The sequence below is a fragment of the Danio aesculapii genome, chromosome 3, assembly GCF_903798145.1.
Source record: "Danio aesculapii chromosome 3, fDanAes4.1, whole genome shotgun sequence".
In the NCBI taxonomy this organism is placed as follows: Eukaryota; Metazoa; Chordata; class Actinopteri; order Cypriniformes; family Danionidae; genus Danio; species Danio aesculapii.
The window spans coordinates 44206015-44230157 of record NC_079437.1 but is presented as its reverse complement, the minus strand read 5'-3'; the positions used below and the strand labels follow the sequence as shown (position 1 = coordinate 44230157).

Here is a 24143-nt window from a genome sequence, read left to right as displayed (position 1 = left end):
TGATGCTGTAGCCATTGAATTGCACTAAGAAGGACAATTTCAGCTAAAAAAAAATCTTCTTTAATGTTTTACAAAAAGAAAAAAACATTCACTTATATCTTGTATTGTCTGAGTATGAGTAAATCAGTTTACTAATCAAAATAGTTTTTATTTTTGGGTGGACTATGGGTGGCATAAATAAAAACCATATTATGATTTACTCCCCCTCATGCCATTTAACTCTGTATGACTGTCTTTTTTTCCATGGATCAAAAGGAGATATTCTGAAGAATAACGATAATCAACCAATTTCAGTTCCCAATGCCTACCACTCTACCAAAAGTCCCTTTAAAGGGTTAGTTCACCTAAAAGTGAAAATTACCTCATCATGTCCTCCCCCTTATGTGGTTTTAAATCTTTATAAGTATCTTTCTTCTGTTGAACACAAAAGAAGATATTCTGACGAATACTGATTGCTAGGACCTATCAACTTCCATAGTTGGAAGTCAATGGGTGCCAGCTACCAGCATTTTTCAAAATATCTTATTTTGTGTTCAACAGAAGAAAGACACTGAAATAGATTTTGAATAAACCTTTTTTGGTGAACTACCCCTTTAAACTAGAACTTCTATAGAAAACTAGTTTTAAAGTTTTCAAAATGCAAATAATTTTTTTTTATTGTCACCCATAAACCATATAAATCAATAAAATGTCCAGCCAAAAGTCATGAATGTTAAGAACTGAAATCAGTCTAACTAGAACACTGAACTACACCATGTTTTTGTTTCAGTTGACCAGTACATCACAACTGAGTAATCTAAATTAGGGCAGCACACTACACTCACCGGCCACTTTATTAGGTACACCTTACTAGTACTAGCGGAGATGCTATTCTGCACACCTCGGTTGTATAGCAAGCGGTTGTTTGAGTTACTGTTGCCTTTCTATCAGCTCAAACCAGTCTGGCCATTCTCCTCTGGCATCAACAAGGAATTTGAGCCCACAGAACTGCCGCTCACTGGATATTTTCTCTGTTTCAGACCATTCTCTGTAAACCCTGGAGACGGTTCCCAGTATATCAGCAGTTTCTGAAATACTCAGACCAGCCGTCTAGCAGCAACAACCATGCTACGTTCAAAGTCACTTAAATCACCTTTCTTCCCCATTCTGATGCTCGATTTGAATTGCAGCAGATCATCTTGACCATGTTTACATGCCTAAATGCACGGAGTTGCTGCCATGTGATTGGCCGATTAGAAACTTGCTTTAACAAGCAGTTGGACAGGTGTACCTAAAGCCGCCTTTCCATTGTACACAACATTTGAACACAACTGTCGGAATATGCCCCCTTGTGGAAGTTGCACAGAATTTTCAGTGTTGTTGTGCCCCATGGGAGAAAAGCTGATTCTCGTGGCGTTCACCATGGTTGAATGAATGAATGAATACTAGGAACTCATAAGCACTAAAAAATTTGGAGGGAATGTGGAGACAACATAAAAAAATATATATATTTTTATTACTCATTTATTAATATAAATGTTTTTATAATATAGACTTTTTTCTCCTTAAAAAAACCAAAACGAAAAAACGATTTAACGAAAAAAAATCTACAATTTCTCATCTCACGCGCACGGAACTGCTTGGACAACACTGAAATACATCACATCCAGTCGGCCAGTCGCATATGGTCTAGTCGCAGGATTTCAAATATTTCAACGTATCCGCAGCTCAAATCGGATCCTAATTTTCCACATACGGAGATGATCGTAACTCCACGCAGCTCCCGTACAACTCTCCATTTGAAAATGAATGACTTCCGGTCTGTCGATTGTCGCTTGTAGTGGAAAGGCGGTTTAATAAAGTGGCCGGTGAGTGTATATCATTTAGGCATCAATATTGCAATGCATGTATCTACAATAGTCACATCGCAAGATTAGATTTTATTTATTAAAGATTAAAGATATTATTAAATGTAATTTTTTATTATTATTATTATTATTTATACAATGATGACTGTGATATTTTACGTTTGATTGTTAAATTTCTGTACTTGAATACTGTTAGACTCCTCAAAAAAAAACATAAATGACTGTTTATGCATTTATTTTTGCTTGTAATTTATTATAATTTATGCAGATGCACTGCATAGACTTGATCATCTCAGTCGATCTAAATTAATGAAATTTTTCCAAATAGAGCTAATTGTATTCATATTGCAATATATATTTCAGCAAAATAAAATATACCAATGTCCGTTTTTTACAATATCATGCAGCCATCACACACTGGCACAATTTCGGTATGATTTCCTTGACGTAGAATGTCGTGGGGAGTCGTAAACGACAAATGGGCGTTGTGACGCAAGATTCAATTGTTTCGTCTCGTGTAATGTGGCATCGACAACCTATACCATGCCTGCGACGCCTCATGACACCATCACAGAAAGGCTAGCATGTTTAAATTTTCCCCGATCTTCACAACGAGTTCCATCACATGGGTGACAGCGCACAATATTAGCACATAATTTCTCAGTTATATGCCCAGGTGCTGCCTTTAATACGTGGGTCAGGTCAAAAAATAGGCTGCATATTTACTTATAAGTGGGTCGCAGGAGGATAAGATCAATCACTAGGTATGATTAACCAATAAAACATTAAGGTATTTTAAGCAATTTTATTTGACAGACATGCACAATTATGCAGACATCTCCAGTTTCTGAGTTATCGCAGCCTTCCAACAGAGTTCGTTCTTCCGAGGTAATCTGAAAACATGTTAAGTCAGGGCTGGGTGATTAATCGATAAAAATTTTCTATGTCATTTTTTTCAATTATTTTTCCTACCGCGTGTGGGGTCACGCGACTCTGCTCTGTCAACTACATGTTGCAACGACGTGTACCACAAGCTCTGTGATTGATCGGTTTGGAAGCAGTGACATGTGTGGGCACCGTGGAGAGTTGTGGGAGAGCCCGTTTTAGCAAGTGTTTACAACTGTCGAGTCCTGTGGAGGAGCTCCAAATGGAATCTTTTGTGTTTACCTTATGATTAAAGTTGTTGCACATTCCTTGGTTCCCAATGATGGACCCATTCTTGAGGCTTACTTTGCGCTATATTGACAATGATTGGAAGCAGCGCCAAAGATGCCTTGAGACGGCATATATTTGAGCATACTTACTGTACAAAACCTGTCACTGAACTATAAGGGCAAAAAAAATAAATAAAAATAAAATAATCATTCATTAATCGTAATCGAGTTAAAATGTTCAATTAATCTAGGTTTAGATTTTAGGCCAAATAGCCCAGCCCTACGTTAAGTGCTGCTAATACATTGTAAAAGTCAGTGTCCAACGTCCAACCTAAAAATCAACCAAATATATACATCTAATGATGTTTCAGCTTGGGGTTGTGTGGACGTTACCGCTATGACGTCTGTCAGACGTTGGTTTTTGGTTGCCATACCTGTTAGATGAATGTCAGTATTTGATGTCAATATGACGTTGGTTTAAGATGTTGGCTCGGCATTGGATCTTGGTCACTTTCCAACACAACCTAAGATCAACTAATTATCAATGTCATTTGATGTTGTTATTAGACATCAAAATAGCGTTGTCCTTAGACGCTGGCTAGACATTGAATTTTGATCACTTGACATCACAACCTAAACCGAACCTAATATTAATGTCTTATTATGTTGTGTACCTGCTTGGTAATAACTAAATACATGACAGAATGTTACGTTTACACACATTCACAAATTACATGTAAATGCATCAGCTTTTTACAGCATAATACTCACTACTCACTACTCTTGAGTACTTTTGAAAGGGCTACTTTTTAATCATACTTTGAGTAATATTTACAGCAGATACTTTTACTCTACTTGCACTACACTTTTAGGCAAGTAATGCTACTTTTAGTTAAGTATGATATTTCAGTACTCTTTCCACCACTGCATAGTGACTTTCGTAACAGACAATAAAAATTGTGTGATCTTACCGGGACTTTAATCTAAATGCACGAAAGTATTACAATCAATGTCAAATTAGGAAGGCCAACATACTCAAAAGCAGAGCATTTATTTCCTTCTTTTGCTCATAAGAAAGGGATTCCGAAACGAACACTAAGCTGTTCTCCACACTTTCACTCTCTCCATCCACATCCCCTCAGTCATATGCTCGTCTGCTCCCACTTCCTCTCAGAGCGGAGGGAAGACCAAGGTAAAGCTTTAAACTGGCAGAGATCAAGGCCTGGTCACGAATGAGTGGCGGAGCAGACGAGGAAACGCTTATCCTCTGGGTCGAAGCCAATGCTAGAGCTCAGAGGTGTTAACAAGTTCCATTCAGCCACCAAACAAGTCATGAGACCCAAATATTTCACAATCTGGCGCAACTCTGGATAAACACACACGAGAAGCATGCAGATACATGTAAACACCAACACAGAGGCTAACCGGATGGCCTAGATATATGAGGAGATCTTACCTTAGCTGCTTGGCATAATTCTGTTCAATGTCTGTTCGCTCCTTTACAAACTTCATGTATTTATCCACCAGGTCCAGGCCAGACTGTGTGTGCTTATCAAGGATGTCATATTGGTCCTGAAAGATCAAATAAAAGCCTCGAATCAATGTCAATCAACTCATTTTAAGTTGTCAGACACAGATCTACATCCATTTGATTCAATTGGATTGACTGTGGTTACAAGTTTGCACTTATTTTTTAATATGGACACTTATTGACATGGACTCTTATCATGGACACTTATTAATTTTCATTGCAGCAAACAGCACAGCTGTGCAATTTTATGGATTCATTTAAATGTAATGTTTTGAGACAACAATAGTAATTTGCCAGTGGTCACAATTAAACATCAACTCATGTGGAAGCAATTTTTGCATTAAAGCGTTTCTACTTTTTAATTTTGCCACACAAAGTTATCTTGAAGCTTCACACTAGGGCTGGGCGGTATATCAAGTTCTTGTAATATATTGATTTGATTCCCCAACGCGATGTGGGATTATCCAATATCTTTCATATCAATATGGTTTGAGGCCTCACATGTGCATTCTAGAGTCATACAAAAGATTTGTTCAAAATTAACGAATCAATTAAGAATAACCCATCACTACGACATAAGAACATGCAGTGCCGGTGTTGTATCAAAATCTGACTCCCTGGACAAATCTGACTCCCCCTCGCATGCATGCACGTCACACAGCGCCTGCAGCTGTCACAGTTTATCGTAACCTTTTATTGATAATTTTTTCACAATTGACAGCAGGAAACAAACATAGAAGCCTTGTCAAATTGACAAGCAGCACCTGAATGTGTTCAAAAGTATTAAAAACGCCAAAATGGGAATTTATACCGCGTTTCGAAAGAGTAACCACCTCATAATTACTGAATACAAGTTCTGTATTTATTACACTACGGTCTCTTCTTTACATTTATATAACACATTTAGCTCTGTGTTCTGCTCGGTTATAATGACTGTTTACATTTATATGCTTAACCAGCATTTCATCACAGTACTCTGAAACTATTTCGTTACTTCTCATATCTATAGTCAATTCGTTTTCATCTCCTTATTTAATATTTAGAAGAAGGCTGATTTTATTTTGCATGGAGTGAAAGACTTATCTTCAGATATCTTGGATATGTGCACTGTTTAATAATTGTACACAATACATACATGTAAATGTGTAACTAATAAAACATATACAGCTGATTTAATTGTTGTTTATAAATCACAAAGCTGTGGTATAAAGGATTACTTATAACAACACTGTGACTTAAAATACTGTGTGTTTTTACAATAATACATTCAATGTGGTTCTTTTCTATCCTTCAATACTTTTTGTTGTGTTACCATATCTCTTCCTTTTTTGCTCAGACAATGTAGCTCTGTTTTCTATTTTTCTGTTTATTTTATTATTTGCACAACAGCACAGTAGTGCTGTGTATAGTGTTAAGCTGGAAAAATACCCTGTACTGTATTTATTTATCAAAGATTTTGTTTATAATTTGAAATGTTGTGCAACTTATAGTTTTAAGCAGGAGAAAAACCTGTTCTGTTTTTATTTATCAAAGATTTAGTGCAGCTGTTATTTTATGTGCAGCTGTTTATTTGTAAACAGGGAGAGAAACCCCTGTGTTTGAATTATATTTTGCTCAAAAATTGTTTTAATAAAGGATTTAACTCTCAAGTAACTATTTATGGGAAAATACCGGATATATATCATATACCGTCATTCCTCCTAAAAATACAGAGATATGACATATCTACTTCACACGATTACACGATGAAAGCACTGAAATCAATGTTTTGACTTTATTTTAGCTTCCTTTTCTGGATTTTGAAAATTTCAGGATCCTATAGAATAGTGTTTCCCAACCATGTTCCTGGAGGCTCACCAACCAGTGATTCCCACACACAGACTTCACTTGGGCAGGCCGCCCAGGTATTTTGACCTTCGTTTTTTTATTATTATCATCATCCTTTCAAGCTTTTTTTAATCCGCCTAATATCCAAACATCCGTGATCGATTAACTAGTGCAAAATCTCCTCTCGCCCTACACGTGTACTTCTCATTGTGTGTGTGCGCAAGAACTGTCACCGCTCCCACAGACAACTTCATGTGCTCTGCTGTGACCCATAGAGACGCACCTTTTTGGGGCTTAAGATGTCTGTCCTTTTCTAAACCTCCCAAAATGTCCAGGATTCGGGTTTTGGTTTTGTTTTCTAAGCCGTCGTCATTGTTATTTTAAGCCTGATTTACTTTCGCTTAGCTTTGCAGCTGACAACGAGTGCACAGCAGCAAGACGGAGAGAAACATTATATAATTAATTATTTGATCTAAACGACTCAGATAATTTTTTAATTTTCTCAGAGAGGACGAAATTACATCTAAACTGGCTGCAAAATATATGTACATCGTTACAAATGGTCATTACATACTTTATACATACCTAACATGCTTTGGCAATACTGTACAAAATGTCAGCAGCAGATTTTACCTGTCAGCGAGTGCACATGGCTCCTGAATAGAATAAAAGTAAAACAAGTAGTGGATTTATTTTATTATTTCAAAAGTCTTTAAAAAAAATGTTATATTAAAATAAAATAAATAAATAAAAATCTTCACTCCATTAAAAAAACGGTGTATAATAAATAAAAATATTGTTAAAAATCACTTTTTTGTGTGATGTAGCATGTGCTGTGGGTAAAAGGTGTGTTTCAATCTGGCTACCACCGCATTTTTCAAACCTGTGGGAAGCACTGCCAACAGTAAATATTTTGGATCTGACCCTTTCATTTCATGTTTTGGAGTCTCTTCTAATCTTCTGATGAGTTGATTCAGGTGTGTTTGATTAGGAAAAGGTTGAAAATACGTACTGTTGGTGTGCCTTTAGGAACAGGGTTGGGAGACACTGTTTTAGAGGACTAGAGAGCTCCAGGATTTCATCTAAAATATCTTCATTTGTGTTCTGATAATAAGCGAAGGTCTCATTTTTGTGTAAACTAACCCTTCAACAAAAAAAAGCATAATATGAGAAGATCCCAAGATTATGGGATGTGATTTTCACTTACAAAATGAAGTAATGTTTTTAAATATTTACAACCATAAACACATCATTTAAGTGTATGTTTCCTAGGGACCCAACAATAAAGGTATCAAAAATATTTTAAATTGGGAAACTGATAGGGTGATAAATGTATTATCTGATTACAAAAAAATCAAACAGCAAACAAACACAATGGACAACTGATTTAGGTTTAAATCAAGAGCTTTCAAACCTTGTGAGTTTCTTTTTTCTCTTGAACGCTAAAAAGAGAAATTTTGAAGACAGATTAAATACTGTTACTACTGACTTCTATAGTGGGGTAAACAAGTACAATAGAAGTCAATAGTTTCAGGTTTTCAGCTTTCTTTAAAATAACTTCCTTTGTATTCAACAGGTTTGAAACAAGTAAAGGATAAGTAAATCTGGACAGAATTGAAATGTCTGTGTGAACTGTCCCTTTAACAGGAGAAAACTGAAACAATCATCAGGATCTTATAATATGTAAATCAATTACATTTATTTTTTGAAAACGTCTTTTAATTACTTTCTTGTCAGACCAATAATGGTGAATTATCAGCCAAAAACTATTTACACAGGAAAAAAGCAACAAAACAGCAAGTAGAATGCACAACTGAGCAATTCCAGCGTTATGTATGTGACATTTGCAGTTAAAACTTAAATTAGTTTACACAGAAAGTATATGTTAACATTATATTGAAACATCTGTTTATATTTTCCAAAACACAGAGTTATAAGACCAAAAAAATATCAATCACTAAACATTTTTTGTATTTTAAACCAAGTAAAATAATCATGCGTTATGGATGGGACCAAAAAAGTATGCATGTTTACCGTCTGCAACATACTTTGTAGAATTTTAATTCTGTGAATTAAACTGCACAACCTAAAATAAATAATGCCAAACAAAAGTATAAGAGTTGGCTCACTATAGAACTAAAACCACTGATTTTATTTTACATAATAATAATATTTTCCCAGTGATGGGTTGCGGCTGGAAGGGCATCCACTGCGTAAAGCATACAGGATATTTATCTATGTATGCTGGATAAGTTGGCAGTTCATTCTGCTGTGGCGACCCCAGATTAATAAAGAGACTAGCATGAAAAGAAAATAAACGAATGAACGAATTTTTGCATTCATGAGGGAAAAGCTGTGTTAAATTAGCACTTGTGTGACTTTGGTAAATCAAATATAATTGCTTGAAAACATTGACAGACATTTTTGAGTATTTTTACAGTACTGCAAAATACAAGCCTAGGCAAAAAAAACCTACAAAGGGTTTTGTCATGTTGGAGAAAACTTTATTTTTTCATTTGCATGGAATTGCTCAACTGTATTACTACTGTATATTTGGCCTTTCATGTTTGCTTGATAATCCAGGGCTGATTGGTTTTAATAAATCATTTATTTTTTTAATCGTTCATTAAGTTCACCAATATCTAACTTTTTTGCCATTTATTATAAGTGTGTTAGCCTTAAGGTTATCTAGATTTTACGAGGTACCTCAGGGAACCGTTAATAACAATAATTGCCAACTACTGTTGTTGTTATACTTTCAGCTATTTTGAATAACAGAATCTCAAGAAATATATAGCATTTTTAATATAAATTATTTCTAAACAGACATGTTTAAGACAATTTTATACAATATGCATTATTATTTTATTCTTCAAATTTATTTAAGTAATTTGTTTTACAATTACACTATGTGGATCACTCATGAGTGAATAAAACCAACTGAATAGTTGAGAAAGAAAATGATAATCACATAATACAGTTTAATTGAAGTTAATTATATAAGTGTTGTAATTAATTAGTCATTACAATTGTGCGCATATAAAAAAAAATGTATCATAAGCAATAAAACTTGAATATCTACATGATGATTAGTCAGTGAGATTACAACCTGCTGATTAGTCAGCTAAGTACACTCTAATGTAAAAATTGCCAAGCAATATAGCACTTCACTCTGCCCAACACACAACAACGAATCATTTAAAATTAAGCACTTTACTTAAATTAACAAGTCACAACACTCATATATAATAATAAGCAAATCAAACACCCCTGTTAACATCTCAGAAAGTGTATTTTAGTATTCCATGATCTTTTAAAGGGGACCTATTATGCCAAAATCCCTTTTATATGGAGTTTAAACACAGTTGAGTGGTAACCGTTTGTGAATATAACAAGCTTCTAATGGTAAAAATCTATTCATTCTATTTTTTATAATCACACTTGATTAAAACACTCTGCAGAAAAACTTTGATTGACATTCTCCTGTTGTATGTGTCATTGGAGGGGGAAAACCTTGCTCATTAGTCATGATCTCTCCCTCATCAGCATAGGCTACACATTTGTAGCTCTGCCCTCTTTTAAAAAGAGCACTCTCTGATTTGAATTTAAGTGACAGTCACCAAAAAGGCACAATTAAGATTAAAGTCTAAAAGGGGCAGTTTCAAAGAGTTATAAAACATTATGTGTGGGGTATTTTGAGCTAAAGCTTCACATAATTGGGATATCAGAGACCTACAGTATTTTACATCTTGTAAAAAGGGGCATAATAGGTCCCTTTTAAGAAAATTGTTAGTCTAAAAAGCTGCAAAACAGGGGAGAGAAAAACAGTCCAGGGATGTTGAAACAGCTAATATAGACCAGAAAACATCAGAAAATGGGCCAAACACAAGGTCAGTGAAAGTCCCGAACAACCAGTAAGAATTTTGAGGTTGATATTTATGAAAGATTTCGTGCAGCTTAAGTTATAGGGCTGTTTTCTATAAGTCTAGTCTACTTTGCTGTGACTACAGTTACTAAAAATGAGCCTACAGATATGTATCTCAAAAATGATCTCTAAATTGTCTATGTTAAAATGGGTGTAATTAATAAATAATTATATTTATTTGGGCTATATTTAAACAAACAAATTAATTTGAATATTACCACATTTGTTTTGTTTGATTAAATTCAACACACATAAATTGCTTGCAACAATTTAGCAGAAATCATTTTTTTCAGTGTACACGTATTCCCTCAATTAATACTAGTTAAAACTAGTTAAGCATAATGACTCTTTAGCAGAACTAGATAATAACCATCATGTGACACATCAACATTAAAAAAATAAATAAAATAAACTATTGATTTATACAACATATTTAAAGGACAAATAAATTTTCTCCAAAAGCCTTGAGTATCATGCTATGCTGCTTGTAAATGCAGGCTGCAGCAATACTGTAGTTTTAAGTCTGAGTAAGTGTAAACACCATTCAGAGCTCTGCAAGACATATTTAGAGCAGAAAGATTGCATCAGATTGTAAATGGTGGCCTGGCCACAGCAGACTGCTGACTGGAGTGAATCTAACGAACATGACAACATAAGTGAAAAAGAGGAAGGGTGAACAAAACTCAGAGCACATTAAAATGTCCTGTTGAATGCATTGGAATATAAAACAGATATTCATAAAAATATTCATAGCATTTTTACAGTTTTTTACCACTGAAATCACAGCCATTTTTACAGTAAAAAATGACCATGATTTCAACGGTAAAAAAACTGTAAAAATGCTACAGTAAAAATCTGTAACCTGGTTAACAGTATGTTTCCTTAATATTTATGGCGAATAACGACTTTAATGACTTTCCCAGAATTCCCTGCATGGCACATCACTTTTTATGCTTTTTGTTGACATTACTATAGATCTTTTTAGTTGTTTCCCCATCAGTTATGTGCATTAGACATTTATGTTACATGTAACTTTCTCATCACCACCTTTATATGGCTGTGTTAATGCATCTAACTGTGTAACAAAAAATGTGTAAATGTTGGTAATTCAAAATACAGACATATTACATCTATAAATTAATGAAATACGGTAGTTTACTGTAAAATTAGAAATTACTTTTACGGTTTGTACCGTATTTCATTATATATTACTCCATATATACTCCTGCTTGGAGTAACTAGAATTCACTGTAAAAAATAAATCCGTAAAATCTATGGTAAAAAAAAACGGCAGCTGTAGTTGCCAGTATTTTACCGTAATTTTACGGATTTATTTTTTACAGTGAATTCTAGCTACTCCAACCAGGCCTCAATAAGAAAATCTTCACAGAAATCTAAACTGATGTGATGATGCTGCGGTCCTATATTCAAGCACATCCCAGAGACTCCCTGACCTGGCTGTCCACAACCCTTGACCCTGCAGCTTTATCTGCATGAGGCAGGGAATCCTCAGGGCTTTAAACTCATCCTGCCACAAGCATACGAGCGGACAGGACACAGGAACTGGAAGTCCTCTCCACTTCCTGCTGCGTTTCAGCAGCGCTCAACTAAAATATCAATATCATAGCCCATTTCCTACAGCACACCCAAAGCAAAACAAAACAGACCTAGGGACTCATTTGTCAAACATTTGTCAGCATTTCCCTGTGAAACGCCATTTAAAACTTTCTGGTTGGACTTTCTTTTCCGCCAGCTCATGATTCGGCAGGCCACTGTGTTACACTTCAAGTACAGGCCTGAGCATTTGAGAGTGATGATGATATCTTGAAACGTCCCATTCCCCCCACCCCCTTCAGCTGCACCTCCATCACCCTGGACGTTCACATGCGTTTTGAAGTGGGAAGGAGGGAGGTGCTTTCGGGATGACATTCCTAACAAGCCTGGCCGTGTCCCGACTCCACCTCCTCCACCTCCTCTCTCCTCAAAATGGAGTCCATTAATATAGAGCAAGAGAAGAATTTCCTACCCCCTCACAACCCACTCGCTAGCAAAAAATAGAGCGCTTTTCAACTTCATTCAAAACAAAACGCCTCATGAGCCAGTTGTTTATGTCGACAGTAATCACAAGCTCTGTTTGTGTGTGGCTTTTTACGACTACAGCAAATATTTGTACATCGCTATTGTTTGTAAATCTTTGCAATGGCTGGAGAATGTGCCAGGAATGTCAATTTTATATGTTGAGTTGGAGTCAGTCGGAGTCAAAATTAATAGCCCTCCACAATTATTAGCCCCCCTGTATATTCTTTTTCCCCAATTTCTGTTTAATGGAAATAAGTTTTTGTTAAACACATTTCTAAACATAATAGTTTTAATAACTCATTTCTAATAACTGATTTATTTTACCTTTGCCATGATGAAAGTACATAATGTTTTACTAGATATTTTTAAGATAATAGTAATTAAAGTCACATATACAGTCTTATAAATATATTGCTGGGGGCTATTAATATTGACCTTAAAATGGTTTTTAAAAATTTTAAAAACACTTTTATTCTAGCCAAAATAAAACAAATAAGACTTTCTCCAGAAGAAAAAATATTATTGGAAATAATGTGAAAAATTTCTTCCTCTGTTAAACATAACTTGGCAAATATTACAAAAAGAAATAATTCACAGGTGGGCGAATAATTTGGACTTTTATTATATATAAATATATATATAATATAATACTCTTTAAAATTCTTTTAAAAATTTGGACACACTCCAAATATTCTGCATACACTCTAAAAAATGCTGGGTTGTATTTAACCCAATGTTGTGTTAAATATGAACAAACCCAACAGTTGGGTTAAAATAAACGTAATATCAATTTTATTTTTAAAAAATTGTACCAAATGTTGGGTTTGTTCAAATTTGACCCAGAATTGTGTTGAAAATTGTCATGTTGCATCGTAACTAAAAAAAAAAGTAATCTCATCACCAATTACTTTATTACCTTATTACCAAATACTTTACAGCAGAATTGAAGCTGCAGTATGTAAGTTTAACACCCAGTGGTTGAACTAAGTATTGCATGCATGGTTCAAAACACACGCAGGGGCAGGTTGCCAGACTGATAACATCAACAGAAGTGTGCCTGACTATCGAGCCTAAAGGCTAATTTAAGGCTGTTTTAAAAAGAGTTCTAAATAAAAGCAATGGCACGTGATAGAAGAAACTAATATTTTCCATATTAAACTGAGCTTTTGTCATAACCAACACCTGAAATTTATATTTTAGAAACGGCTTCTATTTCTTGCAGCTGAACAACAGGATAAACTGACAATGTTTACCTCAAGTACACCTCATGTGCTTCATACACTGTTAAATGCTAATAATGTTAGTTTGAATGCCATTTCACATGACGTTTATTGGTATACTACAGAAAGAAGCAGCAGATAATTCACCTCAAGCGTTTGAAATTGAACTTTATAACAGACTCTAAACTAACACATAAACTAACACATATCAGTGATTCAGCACGTACATTTAATAATGTTAAAGAGGTTTAATATGCATTACTTAGATTATAAACCTTACCATTTTGTGGGAATGCTGTGAGTGGACTATTCTGTGCTTCTGAATGGCTGTTTTTAAATGTTTCTGTCGTGTTGTGTCTGGTACAAATTGCTTATCATTGCAAATCTTGTCATAAGATGTACAATGCAACCTGCTCACAAATGTTTAAGTTCGTAATATTTATATTATTTGCTAATTAATAACCACCTCATGTGGAACTCCGAATCTCAATCTCATTTAGGAGTCTGCTACTGTCCACCGGAGGTCGCATTTCAGTCATGGACATTTTCTTATTGGCTGTAGTGTATGAGTGTGTGTGAATGAGAGTGTATGGGTGTTTCGCAGTACTGGGTTGCAGCTGTTAAGGCATCTGCTGCATAAAAAAACATATGCCAGTGTAATTGGCGGTTCATTCCGCTGTGATTAATCAAGGACTAAGCTGAAAGATATAGAGTGAGTGAAATTATATTGTTATTTTGCTTTATTATGACAAAAATTATATTGAAAATGTCAGAATTATGTAGATTATGGAAAATTATCCAATTACAATGTCAATAAAATATAGAAAAATTATAGGAAAAATAACTGCTTTAATAGGAGAATGCTTTAAAAGCCCTTAATTCAACTGATCTGAATCAGTGATGTCTTCAGGATGGATTCACACCAGCAGTTATCATCAGAATCTTTACAGAAACCCCCTTTGAAAACAACCAAAACAACCCCGGCCATAATTTACAGCAGGGTTCCTCTTATCTCCAGCATTGTATTCGTCTCAGTCCTCACCCCTCCCTTATCCTTTTCCTCTCTCATTAACTCCACCTTCCCATAGAGCAAAGCTTGATCTCCAAGCCTGAGAACAGAGCACCAGTCCACAGCCTCTACGAGACCAGCATCCACAGCAAAATACCACTGTCCTTCGTCATGCTCTAATGACTTAATAAGGAGCCTGCCGTGCAGCATTTCTGAAAACACGGCGCAAGAATTCAAACACTCAGCCACACTCCTATTGGTAAACAGAAATCTTGAGCTGCCAAAAATAGTTAGCAGATTAACAGCAAAAGAGCGGACGGAGGCCACGGCTGAGCTATGGCATTTAATGGCTAACCCGACCAAAACCAATTAAGTAAAGGGAAAACCAAAGCACACTTTCCAAAAGGGCCTGGCGATATGTCAAAAATCTCATATCGTGATACAAGTAGTCTAATTTCATGATAACGATATATCACGATTTAGTACCTTCTCTTTAAATTCAATAAATTAACAGTATAGCACACATTTCAATATAATATAATATAATATAATATAATATAATATAATATAATATAATATAATATAATATAATATAATATAATATAATATAATATGGCTGCATGATACTGTTAAATCCAGACATTGCAGTATGTTTTTTGTCCATATTAATATTATTATTGCATTATGAGGGTTTTTCCAACATTGAAATTTTCCATATTTGTTCAATAATTGTGCTTGTGATATTTGTAAATAGATCAATTATGATCAATTATGACAATTATGATCCCTTTGACATTTCCAGTATACTTCAGTATTGGTGATGTTTTGTAAAATAAGTTGTAGCGCTTTCTTTTACAATCTTTCCTGACAATTATTGTTTTGGTTTTTTTTTTTAATATTTAAGATAAACAAAAAAAATTATAATAAAATAATAAAATCACAACCTGTTTCTTTGCATTTGATTAAAATATATTGTTACTATTGGGCTTGTGGATCACTTGGGTAATAGGGTACTCTTTACAGTGGGAATAGGTGTGGGACAATAACCGGTCTCAAGGTTTTGGAAAAAAATTTTCAGAGATTTGGAAAAGTCAAAGTATTAAAACACAAAAAAATTCTGTTCTACCGTTCCCAAGGTATATGTAGGGTTTTTTATGTGGTTTTTTTATCTGTTGTAAAGAAATCTGTGTTTTTGAAACTAATAAAGACAGCAGAAATCAATGATTCATTTGAATTATTTAGTCTGACATGTTTACTATTACAAAATATTTTAAATTTACATAAAATAAAATATATTGTGTTCACTGGGGGAAAACCCAGACAAATAAAAAGAATATATTTTAGAGCAGTAATCACAATAACGTGAATATTTTTACCCAAGGTTATCATACCGTCAGAATCTTACACCGGCCCATGCCTAGCCACAGCCCGCAACAAAGCCCAATTTTGACCCAGGAAAAATCCTGAATACAAGTACAATTTCACCAGATGATTTGAATAGCTCTTTTGGAGAGAAATCATTCATTTGTAACTTCTTTTTACACTTTACGGTTGTCCAAAGTCAAGTAGCATTCAAGTACAAACATTTTATAACAAAATGTAATGTAAAATAGCCCTCTATAGTAGAGCTACACAATATTGGAAAAACCTGACATTTTGTGATATTTTATAATGTTGCGATAAATATTGCAATACGAATACAGTTTCACCAGATGGTTTGAATTCTCTATTTGACTTTTTTCTATTTGAGTCCAAGTATTTAGGTACAGAAATGGAGTAATCACAATGCAAATTACTTAGGGTTGTCTTGTCTCTAGCCTCTTTTTTTTCAGAAATAATAAGTCAAAATTAGATAAGATTTTTCCTTTAAACAAGCTAAATAATCTGCCAGAGTGATACGCAAAATAATATTGCTTTAGGTTTAAAATGCAGATATCTGGACATGTTACAATACAAAAAAGAATTCTAAGAAAATGTTTTTGTAAATGTAAATTAACACTATATTATCTTCATTATATCTTCAATAATTAAAGGCAATTAATCTTTGTTACGCTTCCAAAGTCACAATTTCTTGTGCCCAAATGCTTTAAACTCTCTTGAGGCCTTAAAAACGCATCCACATGAGAAACCTTCACTTTATTATTAAATAATCCGTGATTCTAAAAATCCTGTGTTTTGTGGCACCTAGTCAACTATAATCTCTACAATCAACATTGTAAATCCTGAGATGTGACTATTGCAGATGTACACACGGCGACAAAGATGATGAAACAATATATTGTGCAGCCCTAGTCTTCATTGTATTAAAAATTCAGTAAAATTAATCTTTAATAAAGTTACAAATGTTGTCATTTTTTGTGCCTAAACTCTCTTGAAATGCCTTTAAAACACTTGCAATTCCCTCTATTATGGTCAACCTCTGCAATGACTCCACAGATCCCATGCATTGTGGTGCTGATCAACTACAATCCCTCAATAACTCGACATTGGAGATTCTGCGAGGTGACTTTTGCGGCTATTATACATGTTTGAATAAATGTGACTATTATTCACAATAGGGCTGGGCCGATAAACAATATTATATTGAATCGCGATACAATTTATGTCAATACCAATGATAAGCTCTGGACTTTTTTACTCTATATTGATCTAAGAGCCAATCACACAGCAAAAATGGGCAACGATGAGAGTCTAAAAGTGTGTTGATATTAGAGATGTATCGAAAATTTGTTATGCGGGTCAATTTTTGTGGCAACAGTCATTGTTGGGGTACTCTTTTAAATCTGGAAGCATTAACAACTTATATCGAAATATATATCGTTATCGTTGAATTTTTGCCATATCGCTAGGCCCACACGGAATCTGCGCGGGTCAGAATTCCGCAGATTTTCAGCCCATCATTAATTCTGTTTATTTACTTGAGTAAATGTGCAAATCTATATTTATTCAGTTTTTTAAATAAATTACAGTAATATTATTGACTAATATGAAAAAGTTCATTTGATTTATGTACAATACAGTTAGTACAGTCATATTTTCTGTCTTTTGGTAGATATATTTTATGAGAGACTTGCTTTGTTTACCAAATAAAGTGGATCTAATTGGATTTGCATTGTAAACATTAAATAAAAGTTAAAAAGATATTATTTGTTATTTCACATATTAAGGTTTTAGTTATAATACTATTTTTTTTACCAAAATTCTCCACAGAAATAGCAAAAAAGGGTCCACAGATTCCGTCTGCCCCTACATATCGCCTAGCCATAATTCACACACTGCAATATCAATACTGAAACAATATTGTGCAGCCTTATTTTATAATATACTCGAAAATCTACTCATATGCGATCATACAGTATTTCTCACTTCATTTAGAACTTCAGGGCAAATGTTTGATTAAGAATGTAGACATATAAAGTAAACATTAAAGTAATATAAATGAACTTATCAGAAACTAATGATTACAAGCCCAACGTAAAGTATCATTAAATGCAAAATGTAAACACTGTACTCTCACAATGCTGTAATTTGTGTTCATGTCTGCATCCCCGTAATGGTGTATAATATTGTGCTGTACATAAATGATGAAAAGGTTTTACTGTAAACAATGCATTTTGCGACACCACGAAATACCCATTAGAGAAAATATGAAACCGCAGACTTTTTTGTCCATACTATATATTGTCATATTGCACAGTCCTACTTCCTAAGAAGAAAAGCAGATTGATGCGAACACAACTTTCACTTCTACAGAGCTGAAACTGCTGTAATTTCCCTAATTAAATTGTCCCTTCAAACGCACAGGATTGGGAAACTTTCTAGTGAGGCTGAGCACCAAAATAAACAGCGACGTGGACTGGATGATGTGTTTTTGTAAAATTAGGGCAAAACTAATTAGGCTGGTGCGCTGGAAGATGGAAAGGGGACATCGGACAGAGGCCTAGAGGGAGCAACAGCAACGAGGTCAAACAATCCCCACCCACTTCAGTGCAACGCTCCATTTATACACTGCAGGCCTGTAGTCAAATCTGCCTGTAGTCAAAAGTGGTGGGAACCTCTGTGCGGATAGGATGGGATGTTATGGGATGGCGATCAGGGAATTGGGAAAACAGGCAGGATGAAATACAGGTCATGATGATGCAACAGTGTCGATTTCTCTAATTCTGCTTCTGTGAAAGTAGCAAGACTAGTCGCTGACAATAAGGGCGCACGAACAGGACACTGGAAATGGGAAAGTACTGTAATAAAAATGAAATAAACAAGCTTGAAACAATTTAGTGTTGCTCAATATCAGCAATACATGAGTTCATCACTGACTATGGCAAGCCGTTTTGAGTTTTATTCATTTGCAGGATATCAATTCTTTATATAAATTTATCCATTTTCACTAGACAGAATGCTAATTACATTAAAACGCACTAGTAAATATTACATTAAAATCCACCATTAAAAATTATAATTTTTGATATCAGTATCATAGAACCATACACTGTATTTTCGCAAAATGTCACTGTATAGTAGAGATTGCCAAAGTTGGCCCACTGTAACCTTTGATTTGGTCCACCATCCCATCTGAGAAAGGAGTACGAATGATTGTGTTGGAGCAAATGCTTTTAAAATACAAAATGCAGCTGCCAGAGTTCTTACCAGGTCTAGAAAATTTGATCACATCACCCCAATTTTATCCTCCTTACACTGGCTGCCTGTTAAGTTTCGTATTGAATTTAAAATATTGCTTCTTACATATAAAGCTCTAAATAATCTAGCTCCTGCTTATCTAACCAATCTTCTGTCTCGCTACAATCCAACTCGCTCTTTAAGATCTCAAAACTCAGGACTTCTGGTAGTACCTAGAATAGCAAAGTCGAGTAAAGGAGGTCGAGCCTTCTCATTTATAGCTCCTAAACTCTGGAATAGCCTTCCTGATAACGTCCGAGGCTCAGACACACTCTCCCAATTCAAAACTAGATTAAAGACCTATCTGTTCAGTAAAGCATACACTTAGTGCACCACTTAGGGGGCTTCCACACAGGTTCTGCATCTAGTTGATATACACTATGAACAACAGCTACGCTAATTATTTTCTTTATTCTCCATTTCCACCTGGGGATACTCTTCCCGAGGCCCTCAGACTATGCAGAGTCACTGATTCGATCCAAGACCAACGACGAGATGATCCCAAGGTTTCCATATCCTGGACCTGGCCGAATCCTGAACAACTACTGCGATGGTCATGGAAGAATGGAGAACATGAGACTGTTTCCTATGACGCTCCAGAGACAGACGAGTCTTCGCTGAGGCCAGCTTCCAGCCTCCGCCACTGAGACTGCAGCTCTGCACAAGACGTTTGGCCAGCGGAGAAATTAAAATGGTCGTGCCCAACTGAGCCTGGTTTCTCTCAAGGTTTTTTTTCTTCACTTCCGCCTTTAGTGAAGTTTTTTTTCCCTCTCCGCTGTCGCCACTGGCTTGCATGGTTCAGGATCTGTAGAGCTGCGCATCGTTGGATTTGCTCTTCAATATTTGGACTCTCAGTAGTGATTATTAAACCACACTGAACTGAGCTAAACTGAACTGAACTTAAACACTACAAACTGAACTACACTGTTCCTATTTACTATGACCTTTTATGTGAAGCTGCTTTGACACAATCTACATTGTATAAGCGCTATACAAATAAAGGTGAATTGAATTGAATTGAATTGAATTGAAAATAGATTGTCATTTCTAGTTTAAAATAATCTAGTTTTGTTTGTTTGTTTGTTTTATTGCTGAGCTACAAAAAAAGCCAACTAAAATTAACTCTTTATTGTAAATACGTAAATAAATACTTTGTAAAAATGTAAATACTGTCACTTCCCTGCTGAAAAATCCAGCTTCAACCAGCCTAGGCTGGTTGGCTGGTTTTAGAGGGGTTTTGGCCATTTCCAGGCTGGTCTTAGCTGGTCAGGCTCAAAAATTACCAGCTAAATCCAGCTAAAACCAGCTTGACCAGCCTGGTTTAAGCTGGACATAGCTGGTTTTGGCTGGGCTCCCAGCCTGGCTAGGCTGGTCAAGCTGGTTTAAGCTGATCATCTCCCAGCCTGACCAGCTAAGACCAGGCTGGAAATAGGCAAAACCCATCTAAAACCAGGGTGGTCGACCAGCTAAAACCAGCTAAGCAGCCTAGGCTGGTTTAAGCTGGATTTTTCAGCAGGGTTGACAGATCATAACATTTGCAAGCAAATCAATGCAAAATCAGGTGCAGTTTGACTAGTGTAACTCCATTCTGTTATAAATAGATTGTTTTTACTGTAATAAGTTCAATACAAAACGTTAAAAAATATATACTGCATTAGTTAATACAAAGCAATGTTTGCAAGCTATTTTAAATATTATTAAATAAATTAGGAAGTACAATTAAGCAGCTGTTTTTACCTTCAACCCACTAGTCTCAAACTAGTTTTGTTTTTAGCCCTTTATAAGAAAAAGTTTGGGTACCCCAATAGGATCAATCATCAATAATAGATTTCTTACCATCTATTGATTACAGCTCAACTATTCAATTCAGTTCAACTTTATTGCTGGAATACCTTCCTAAATTTGTTTTACAGAATGTACTGTCTCACATCAATAGATAACTACGATAAATACAATATAATGCACTACACAATATACAATATTTAACAACATAAGGACTGACACCACAATGTTTGTAGTGCATACATACACCATACTAAAAAAATCCATTAATTAGCTAGGAACTGCTTATTAAACTCATCAACCGAATAAGTTCAAATCAAACAACAGACTTTCTGACAGAGAATATGAAGGTATACAAGCAGTTAGCTAGGCATGGGACGATAACCATTTTCAAGGAATAACGCAGTTTGGAAATGTCAAGGTTTTAAGGTTCCTAAGGTATGTGTAAGAATTTTTATTTACATTTTTGTTGTTTTTGTTGTTTTTAGGACAACGGTATCTTCAGCAGAAAAGATATCCAAAGATAACGTTTTAAATTGTAAAAAAAATTGTGTTTTTGAAACCAACAAAGACTGCAGAAGCCAATGATTCATTTTCATTATTTAGCCTAACATGTTTACTGCTCCAAAATATTTTAAATCTTTTAAAACATAAAATAAAATAGTTTTAAATGGGAGAATTTTTATCGTGATTTTTTATCCAAGGTTATACCGTAAGATTATTATACCGGCACATGCCTGCCATTAGCATTAGACTAAGCTTTTCTTAGTCAGGTAAACACCTGACGTCAAAATAAAAACACTTTTCATAAATAAAGAGTTGGGGTAAACCTTACTATAAAAACAAAAGTTAAATTAATTTTGAAAAGTTATTCATTATTATAGCTCACCTAAGTTACGCCATAATTATCGCCTTAAAGTGGCAAATAAATAAGCACAAGGTGCAGAGACAGACAGGCAGACAGACAGACAGGCAGGCAGGCAGACAGACAGACAGATAGATAAAACAAGTGTGTGTGGAGACTGAAACCACTGATAGTGGCAAAACTATTGTCGTTGCTATGTTCTGTTCTTTGCACTGTGTGATAGATAGATAGATAGATAGATAGATAGATAGATAGATAGATAGATAGATAGATAGATAGATAGATAGATAGATAGATAGATAGATAGATAGATAGATAGATAGATAACAGTGGGTGTATGTGGAGGCTGAAACCACAGATAGCGGCAAAACTGTTGTTGACGTTGCTACGCTTCTGCTCTTTACACTGTTTTAAAGCGGATGTTCACATTAAACGTGGCGATAAATCGATTTAAGCGTTGACAACTGAACACATCGACAAACCATGTAAAAAAACAGAGTTACAATCTGCCAGATGGCTATTTGATGCATTTATCCTCTTTCAGCTTACAATGTCAGAAAGTCACTGTTATTTACGCCTGAGCATTTTCAGTTGCGAAGTTCATGGATTACAAATAATCGGAACCGAAAAGATGAAACATAAAACGCAATAGATTATCCTCTGAACTTACCCAAAGCTCAGTTCCCCAGTCCATGTTCAGCTCCAGCCGCTCCACTCTCCCTCTCTTCTCTCTCTCAGGCTGAAAAGTTATATCCAAACTTACAAGAGTACCAGATGTTCAAAACAGGATCAAAAAAAGAAGCGCGTCATTCCTTTTCCCACATTCACGAGCGGCACAAAACAAAACCGATTCAGGTTTGAGAGCTACTTTGCGGTGCCACAAATACTTTTTTCTGTGCAAAGCGAGAGAAGGATCAACTGGATTTCATTGCCGCGTCACTCCCAGATCCCTAATTCTTAAAGGAGCCGCCGGATCCAGTTTCCAGCTTCCAGGCTGCAGGACGATTTACAGTGGGAGGGAGAGGAGCTCAAAAGCAGAGGACGAGCACATGACCTTTATTAAATTATTAACGCCACACGTTAACAATTATTAACAATACCCCGTAAACATACTGAGAACATTTTCTCCTCACTTTTAATCACTTTAATCACTGCTAATCAGTTTGGTACTTTGCATAAAATGATAGCATGATGTAACTTCGGGGTACTTTATTTCAATCCATTCCAAATTGTATGAAAATTCTAGTTAAGTTATTCTAAAATATTTTTATTTGCATTCTTTTATTTTTGTAGGAGTAAAAAAAGATGCTGTTCAGAGACCAAATTAGAAATGTTACATGATATAGGCTTTAAAAAGATAGAAACTTTGACATATAAGTTTGGTATTCTTTCATTCATATTTCTTCGGCTTAGTCCCTTATTCATCAGGGGTCACCACAGTGGAATGAACCACCAACTTATTCAGCATATGTTAGGAAGCGGATGCCCTTCCAGCTGCAACCCAGTACTGGGAAACAAACACCCATACACGCTCACATTCACACAAACACACACTCATACACTATGGTCAGTTTAGCTTATTCAATTCACCTGAACCCTATGTCTTTGGATAGTGGGGAAAACCGGAACACCCAGAGGAAACCCACGCAAACATGGTTGAGAATGCAAGCTCCACACTGAAATGCCAAATGGTCGCTTGAACCAGCGACCTTCTTGCTGTGAGGCGACAGTGCTAACCACTGAGCCACTGTGTCGCCCAGTTTGATATTACTTATGTTAATAAATCTTGTTTATCGCATCATAACTGAAACAGACTAGCCTACTCATGAAATATCTTTACAGATGGAGTTAAAAAGAAATAAGAAGTGTAAAAAAAGAAAAATGTAAAAATTGTCAAACGCATGCCAATTTCTTGTATTGGAAGTGGTACATTGTCTTCTGGCAGTTTATTTGCATAAAAATATTAGTAATAATAAGTTATTCATCAAAAATAAAAAGAAATTAAACCAGATCTGACAATATTCTAATCAAAAGTGGGTAGATCTTTAATACAGTATATAAAATGCTATGTAAATAGCCAACACATAAGACAACATTTTGTTGTCATACGAATAATAACTTAATATCTCAGTCAAAAATAAAATTCTATACAAATTTAGGATGCTCTTTGCACAAACTAAATCATTTGCTCTCTTTAAACTGAAGTGAATTTTTCAAATGAATAAAG

The 24143-nt window shown here is 35.1% G+C and overlaps 1 protein-coding gene across 3 annotated transcripts in view; it reads right to left on the bottom strand.

Annotated features, from left to right (window-relative positions):
* Positions 1-22891, bottom strand: part of trip10a (thyroid hormone receptor interactor 10a) — a 68054-nt gene extending 45163 nt beyond the window's left edge. For 2 of the 3 annotated variants that reach the window (XM_056454087.1, XM_056454089.1), the window contains exons 1-2: positions 22587-22889; positions 4458-4573 (exon numbers count right to left, since the gene is read on the bottom strand). In XM_056454087.1, coding sequence (XP_056310062.1) covers positions 4458-4573; positions 22587-22610 — 140 coding nt within the window. In that variant the 5' untranslated portion in view covers positions 22611-22889. Of the gene's footprint in view, positions 1-4457; positions 4574-22586 lie in introns of all 3 variants that reach the window. The other variant, XM_056454086.1, reaches the window with a different exon arrangement.
* Positions 22892-24143: the final 1252 nt, after the last annotated feature.